Source organism: Apteryx rowi, unplaced genomic scaffold, assembly GCF_003343035.1.
Source record: "Apteryx rowi isolate R43461 unplaced genomic scaffold, aptRow1 scaffold_873, whole genome shotgun sequence".
Lineage (NCBI taxonomy): Eukaryota > Metazoa > Chordata > Aves > Apterygiformes > Apterygidae > Apteryx > Apteryx rowi.
Window position 1 is genome coordinate 147,237 of NW_020451175.1, and position 8,703 is coordinate 155,939.

The 8,703-nt window shown below is 37.3% G+C and overlaps 1 protein-coding gene across 1 annotated transcript in view; it reads right to left on the reverse strand.

Annotated features, from left to right (window-relative positions):
* Positions 1-1,258: 1,258 nt before the first annotated feature.
* CUNH1orf198 (chromosome unknown C1orf198 homolog) overlaps positions 1,259-8,703 on the reverse strand; it is a 14,451-nt gene continuing 7,006 nt past the window's right edge. The window contains exons 2-3 of the mRNA XM_026090704.1: positions 5,667-6,218; positions 1,259-3,753 (exon numbers count right to left, since the gene is read on the reverse strand). Of these exons, the coding sequence (XP_025946489.1) occupies positions 3,697-3,753; positions 5,667-6,212 (603 nt within the window). The 5' untranslated portion in view covers positions 6,213-6,218 and the 3' untranslated portion in view covers positions 1,259-3,696. The remainder of the gene's footprint in view (positions 3,754-5,666; positions 6,219-8,703) is intronic.

Genomic DNA, 8,703 nt, shown 5'->3' on the forward strand with positions numbered 1-8,703 from the left:
CAGTCTGTGAATAACACCTACAAAGTCATGTTTTGCATCTTAGGCACATGACTTCTAGGTTCTTTGCAGGATGCTGCTGCTGTGCAATGAACTAGACTCTGCCTGCTGGATGTTGCTACAGTATCCACAAAAGTGACCTCAAGGACAGCTCTATACTGTCTGCCTTCCTGACTGATCCTCAGCAACTATGACAGAAGTCACCAATAAATAAATTGACCAGCATCCTTAGGCAGACAGCCAAAGGAACTTTTCTACACCACATTTAGAAGTCTCTACTCAGTTACCAGACCTGCTGTCTCTAATTGCGTAGGCCAACTGCGAGATTTTTGCTTTAAGAGTTACAAATATCAGAATAAGATTAAAATGCACATCTTTAGGTTGGATTAAAGATGGCTTTTAAAAATTCAGACAGAGCTTAAACAAGACTGAAGCAAACTATATGTAGGACAAGATCCTAACCACAGTTGGAATATCACTTATTAGAAAGCTGTCAAGTTTCTCCAAACTAGATTCTTCCTAAAACACATTTTAGTTGTTGATAGAAATTCAGCTCAAATATAAAACAAATTGATTCGTTTTTCAAAATACATTTCTGGAAAAGATGGATGCAGGCATGTAGTACAAGAACTACTCCTGTAGCTGCATCTTTGATTCTCTTATGCAGCAAGTTCTCAGAGTATCAAACAAAAGGCAGAAAGTGAGACTACCTAGCAGCTCTAATAGCATCTTCCTTTCCATGACATGCTTTTAAAATATGTATATAACCATCAACTGACAGCAAAACTGTGTGCGAATTTCTGTTGTTGCTAGTTCTGTTCATTTGTACTAAGTATAGTTTTCACATTGCCCCTGCAATATTATTCCAGATTCTGCTTTAGATTATCGGGGGGGAAGGGAAGAGAAGAGGGAGAGGGAAGGGAGGGTGATAGTTAGGTTTATGTCCGCTACAGTGAAGTAAAAATAGGTAATATAGTCTTCATAAAGTTCAAAATCTTGTCCTGTCCCAAGCTGTTAGATAAAACAATATAGCAAAGATACTTGCCCAAACACTCTCATGTAAGAGTTTGAAAAACAGTTGCAGTGTAGAGAATTGATTTTTCTTTTTCCTGATCTGAAAAAAATTTAGTTCCTAGTTCTAGAGCAGATCAGTCTTGACTGCCTCTCTGGCAAATTTAAGATGCACCAAACAACTGCAACGGTAGTGAGGAAAGCAGAGTGTAAGGGACAATAAACAAAAACAGGACAAAAGCCTTGCATGTTCTATTTAAAGTGACTTTATTAAAACATTTGTAATATAAAATGTGACCAAGTACAATTGTTCTGTAAGAATGTTTAATAAAAACATATGAAAGAAGGAGGAGCATCAACTTTTGTCAAAGCACAGGAAAAACCTACGAGGATAAGTAAAAAGTTCTGCAGCATGTTCTACCATCTGGTCCCAATGTGTATTAGGGTAGAGTTAGCCAATGGAAGAGACAGACAGCCCAGGTTCTTCTTTAAGAAGCTTTAATGTGTTTAGCAGAGATTTAAAAGAACACTCCTCAACAGTAAGAGATTTTGCTTTAAGAGCTACAAATACCAAAGTAAGGTTAGAATGCATATCTTTAGGTTGGATTTAAAACTTCTCAATAGCTGAATGTATAGAAACTTAGATTCATTGGTAACTGTAAAACCCAGGGTTAGCATTTGTCAACTTTGAAAAGAAGGTGCAAGTCAGTACTAATTATACACCTAAAGAATTTGTGCTAAAGCTGCTTTAAGCTATATTAATGCTGGATGCCTGTAACAAATCCTAAAAAGGTCAGCTAGGRAAAAAAACAGCAGAAAAGTTTAGGCCAATAAAAACAGAAGTATTTTCTGAACTGCTGAATGCAGAGACAATATCCATGAATTACAGTAGTTTGTACATCCCAGCAAGGATGTAAAGAAGCTCTTAGAATTCTATAAATAAGGCTATGCAATGACCTATACTCTGTGGCTTTCCCTCTTTAGCTAAGAAACCTTTTAAGAAAACACTTACTAGAAAAACTGGAGGTGTGGGTTGTTTTTTGGTTTTTTTTTGTTGTTGTTGTTGGTTTTTCTCCTGACAGCTTATAGCTTTTTCCTTGATCAAGAAATAAGATATAGTGCTCTATCAGCATACAACGCTTGTTCAAAGCAAGCAGTACACCAATTTGAGGCAAGACTTTTCCGGGACTTTAAAAACTCTTCCTGCAACAGGCTTGCATTATGCAGAAGAAAGTCCTGCAGCATCCAATTCTGCACATTTAACTGCCATTGGCAGTTAACCAAATGTCAAATGCTAATGCACGTGAAGCCTGGCACAATTATGGTCTAGTAGAGAGTGACTTTCTTATAGCTTTGGCTTGAACCCATTAGACCCATTTAGAGCCCTAGGTTTTGCCCTCTACCTCAAACCAATGCTATGGGATGATTGCTGAGGTAAAGGGAAAGGTCAAACCTTTGGCATTGCAGCAGACCATTCACTGGTTGTGCGTAGGGGGAATTAAGGCTTCAAGGTGAGGTAAACACAGTGAGAGTCAGTGTGTAAATCATGCTGCACTTCAGAGAAGCAGATCCAAACGACATCTAGTCTTGTTCTCTACATTTAAAACACCAAGCAAGGTTCATTCAAAAGTAGAACTGGAGGCAAGCCTGCTGAGGGCCACCCGGAGATGCTACTTTGCATCTCGGGAACAAATGTAACCCACGCCCTGAATGCTGAAGAGAATGTACCCACAAGGAGAAAAAGCACCAAAGTTGATGAGTCCTTGAGTCGATAAGCTGCTTAAAAAACAAAGAAGCCTTATACTGCTACCACCCGCCATGAACATAGTGGTTTCCTGAAACAAAGGTAATCTACGCTCCAGCAATTGGCAGTGCTGCACTTCCAGCACTACTGTTACTAAAAGTTATGTTCTAGCAAGGAGGCAGTGAAATCTTTAGGCTTATGTTCCCTGAAGACAGTTTCTCTCATCCATTAGAGTTTTCCTCCACACCCCCCCTCTTTTTTTTTTCCTCTTCAATCTTTAATCCAAAGACCAGAAACACTTTTCCTCCCCCGCCAGGTCTCTTTCCTACACCCTTCTGGCTATTTTAGGAGATATGTAGGGTACAAACACAGTGTTTCTTTGGATCTGTCATTTTGGCAATGCCTTTGTCCTCTTCAAAAGAGAAATGTTTGCAAATAAGTGGTACAAAAGTTACACTCAAACTAAATGAAATACAGAAATTATTTCAACTCTTCCGTATGCTGATTTTTCACACCTTTTTTGCTAGTTATTTGAAGTACAGAATTACTTGTTTATTTGGAACCATTGTGTGTTCTGTGCTATTACTTACAAGCCAAGCTAGCAAGATTTCAATTGAAAATAGCAACTTGTTTCTGTAGGTTCCATTTCAAGGATGTGGAGTCTYATCTGTTTAACATATACATGGTAACTTCCTCCATCTTCTCAATACAATAACTACAAAAAAATTTTAACAGATATTTAAAAAAATCCAAATGAGACCACACTTCTATCACTGTTTAAAAACCAAAAACGCATCTGGTATTACAAAAGTTTATACAAAGGCAACATTTAAGATTTTGAAAGTTACTTCTAGAAAAAGACACAGATGCTAGTAAATTAACATACAAGGAGAAAATGCTCCACTCCTTCCCCAAAATTAGTTTGAACTATTTTGAAGCATCTTCTACCAGTTGTCTAGAAAATCAAAGCCAGTCTTCAAGATAACATTGCCTGTATTACTCTGCAAGAGAAAAAATATATATATATTGAAGGCGTGATTGTTAATTATGGTATTACAAACTCAGTACATGATTGCCTATCTACAAAAAAAAGCTTAAAATGTTGTCTGCCAATATTTCAAGTTCTTCACCTTGCTCTAGGACACCTAAGGACCTACACCAAAAAATACTAGACATCAGGAAATGCTCATAACAAGAAGAAAAAAAAAAAAAAAAGGCAATTCCAGTTAAGAATAAAATTCTTGTGGTGGTTTGCAGGCAAAAGGTTCTTTATTCCCTTGGAATAACCCATAAAGATCCACTTTTAGTGGGAATTGCAGAGAGGGGAAAAAATAGAGAATGTAAGCATCACTAATTCAAACAGACTGCCTGTTACAATGACAGTTGGTTGTTTTCAAAAAATTACATCTCTTAAACTTTGTTGACAAGTTATTTACTTGGCTATCAAGAACATACTTATTCCTGCAGCACTTCACTTTTAGCTATGAGATTTAAGGTGATCTTAATGTTCAGGAAGACTATTCAGAGGAGAGGCCTGGGTCTCTGGATTCTCTTCCCAGAAAAGGAGGCAAATTCTCTCATACTACCTTCTCTGTTTACATTTTGATATAGGAGGACTGTTTCTGCATGGAGGGAAAAAAACAAAAACAAAAAACAAACAAACAAACCCCCCACAGGCTTTTCAAACTATTTCAATTAGCTAGAAAATGTTCACACCAAAATTAAAACTGCAACAAACGATTCATTTGTATGTAATCGTGCCAATACCTTTAACTACAAATTAAATAACTACTGCAGGCATAATTTGCCACAATACTGTTAAAGAAGCTTAATTTCTTAGCTTAAAAAAAAAAAAAAAAAAGTAAACCTAGGGCTCCAAATACTGAAATGGCTTAAGTAATATTCACTAGTAAGTGTTGGCATTTACATCACTGTCAAGCGTTTAACCTCAGACTGCATCTTTCTGACCGTACACGATATGGTTTGGAATTTAAACAATCACTGATGTGAAAATAAGAGAGTTTAAAACAAAAAAATCATGGCACCATTATGTGACATGCTTAAGGCGTACAGTAATAAGTCAGGCTTATGCCAGAGTGTAATGCCACAGATTCCAAATAGAACTGCAAAACTTTTGTTTAGAGAACTACTTCTCTACTTCAGAGTTTAGACTTCATATCTCTTCCTTTTCTTTCCCTCACCATGTCATATCCTGCTGTTCCCTTCTTCTCACAGATCAGCATCTGCATTTGGAATAGCTCCAGTTGGCTATTGAGCTGTTTAAGGTTATTTTTTATTGTTGTTGCTGTTTATAAAAAAAATGAGAAGGCTAATTCTGGAAGCTCATTCCATTTCCATTTTGGACTTTAAAAGAAAACATATCTGAAAGCAAGCCAGTTGCTTGGGAGAAAGCACTGAAAGTGGCTGTTGGGCTCCTGCTTTAAAGAGCTGAGAAATAGTTTACAATTTACTGCTAGGCTGACTATGCCTAAAGAGGTATCCTAGATTCTAGTTTATCTACTTTCAAGTTAAGCTTTTTGCAAAAAGTGTTCTGCTATTTCATGAGAAAAAGTCTTTAATTCTTATTTGATATGGTAAGCTCTCTACCCTAAACTGTTAGGTAGCTTGCTGTCAACAAGACACTGGATGCCCAATCAGTGTTTCTGGCATTATATTTAAATGATGCCATTATCCTACAAACATTACTATACTGAAAAAATACTTGATAGAAAGAGACAATGGGAGTTAACATGTTGATTAAATAGACTCCTCTAAATCTGCAGGGCAAAAAGCCAGCAAGCTTAGCTATGACTTAATGCTTTAGGGAATCCCCAATCTTCCAGAGCGACCTTTTCAGATTTTAATGTGCTTTATGCTCTTAAATTTAAAGAATAGTGGATTTAGCAGTCCTTACCTGTCCAGGAATTTGTGGATCTGTAAGTATAATACCATCAGTATCTTCACTGGTTGTCCTCGCAGGTGCCAGGTCCCGTGGTGGGTCAGGAAGAAAGAAGTCATCTAAAGAACTAGAAGGGAGTTGACTGGGTCGAGGTTTTTCCCATTCTAGAGATGCAGAAGGTAGACTAGGGGTGACAGACTTCTCTGGTTTAGTTATGCTGGGCTTCTCTGCTTTTGCTATCTCCTTTGGAGTAGCCTCTTGTCTGTAGAAAGAGGGAAGGGATTTCTCTCCTTTTTCCATGGACTTGATCTGGCTGGGGGTCAGTGACTGGAACTCAGATTTGTCTCCTTCAAACTTCGAGCGCTCTGCATTTATCTTCCAGAAGGAGGACTCCTCTTCCTTTCTGGATGCTATTAGCCCATCAGAGCCAGGGGTCTTATTAGCCTGAGAAGATTTAGGAACTTGGACACCAGGTGCTGCTTTAACTGCCTGCCTCTGTTCATTTTGCAACTGGGTACCACTTTGTTCTTGTATGGACAGAGATGCAACACTGAACTCCATCTGACTCTGTTCAGATTTAAAGAAAAATAATATTTCAAATACCTTCACAAAGAAACAGTTCCAACTTCTGATCTGCATGCACATAGATAACACCTTTGCCAATGACCAGACAGCTCCCAAACAGCAGATGCCACAGCAAAATTGACTTATTTTTTCCATAAACATCTACCTTTCTAGCTACATATATATATATATTTATTATTGTATTTGTACATTTAAAAAACTGCAAGTGAATATATATGAATATATATATACATATATATAAATAAAAACTGCAAGTGAATGCAAGAGTCCTAGACCTGCTGTAAACTAGTCAGTTGGAGGGAAAGTATATTTGAGTTATATAGTGCCATTCAAGAYAGCAGTGCATGGCACAGCTCAAAAACATTAGAATAGATGTGGATGTATTTTGAAGGCTATAAGTGTTGTACATGATACAATTAAGCAAAAAAGCTTTACAGTGTAGTTGAATAGGTGGTCTTCAATGATGGACTTTGAAATAGTGGGCTATGTGTTACAACTCCATCTAATTTCAAGATAAAGAAATGGATATAATGGGTATATATAAACAAGTAGATTTTACAATTCTAATGCCCCTCTGAAATAAGAGGCAACAACTCCAGCAGGACCAGTTCTACACTTATTCCAGAGGTGTGGGGTTTTTTGCTTGCAATGAGGATAGCTGTACTCATTTCTTAGAAATGACACTGGGTCAAGGAAGTAAGTGACCACAGCTAAAGCATGAGATAGATCTTGCAAAAGTCACCCCAAAGTGGCTAGTACTTCAAGAAGCACGTTCATTTTATATACTACCACTTCACTACGCTTGATTGCCAACTAGTTTGAGACCGTTTAGACTAAGAAAGGTAAGCTTTTATGCCACCCTGAGGAACACATAAACACTACTGTATTCAGGAAAACAGCACCATAGCAAGTGTCAGAAAGGAACAACATCATGTCTAGTATTTTGCTGGGGGGGGCTGGGGGAGGACAGAGGGAGGGAAGAAAAAAAAATAAACAAACAAACAAAAAAAMCCCCAAATACTGCAAAAAAATTACATTTGAAGCTAGAGTTTCTGTGTTGCCATTAAGGGCTTGACTAGTTTTGAAAAAGTATGGAGGACAGTTTCAAATGCTAGCTTTTACTACAAGCTAGTAATAGTTACTTTTAAACGTCATTACAGATTTTGTGACAAGATGTTGTTCCAGTTCTACTTCATTACCTGGTCTTTCTTGAATAAGTTAGTAGACACTATTGAACTTTAAGTCTAGAACAAGTCCTAACTGCATCACATTTTCATTAGAAGTGTCTGATCCCAAACTCTACATTACTGCACATGCACATGTCCCTTTGAACTTTAGATCTAGCAATTCTTGCACACCTATTATTTAGTACTTAGATACTTCTCAAAGTGCAAATGTTAACTCAGCAACTGATTATTTATAAAACAAATTTGCTTTGAACAAGTGGGCAGCTGACTACACAACTAATTCATGGACTACCATATGAAATTTCTAAAGCATTAGACAGTGTTAGGTATTTTCCCAAGTTTATAGGCAAGGAAGGATGCAGCTCTGCATTTTCATTAAGAGAGTATACTGTGTTACCAAAGGATGCAGAACATAAGCCGTGAGTAATTATAGCTCTGCTAGAATAAGGCAAGTGCAAGGATATGCACAACTCTTACCAAATATCTCAACTTCCTCCCCCTTCTCCCCAAATAAGAACAGAAATTGAGCACTTCAAAAAAAAAAAAAAAAATCCCCTAAAAATCATGAGCAAATTAAGAGTAGGAGATTTTTCCTTAGATAAATTCTGCATTCACAATCTATGAAATGGTGTTGAGGATTATTCACAGTGACAGCCATTCCCTATATTAAAATATACAGATTTATTTCTCTAAGCTCACTTGGCAATGCTATCGAATAGAGATTTACCACCCTGAAGTTAAGATGCTTTAAGACTTCAGAATTGATAAAATCCCAGCTTAAAACAAACAAACAAAAAACAATAATATATACAACAGACCAGTATTTCCCCAGTATACAAGGGGAAAAAAAAATAATTTATATAAAGGAATTTATGCATCTTGGAAGACCTAAGTACCTCATATGTAGAAATTAAAACAGTGCTACTTTCTGTCCTCAAGTCTTCCTTCTATTGACCAACCTGTCCCACTGCTAACACCAGAGATGGCAATAGCTAAGGCCGTCACAGCAGCAGCTAGTTTCACTGAAATGATTTTCTCCCACCCCAGCTCAAGAGAGAGGGGATGCAAGTGCCCAGGGGATGAAAGGACCATTAAGGGCCCAATACTATTGGAATAGCATCAGAAACAAAATCTGAGGCTAAACGTTGATGGAAGGGAAAGCAGGGGTCTGTTAGAACAAAAATTAAAAAAATCAACAAAAGCTGACAAGATGACTGTCTTTCAATGGCAGCAAGAGACACAAATAAAGTTATGCCTCATGGAAAATTCTTGTGTTGTGG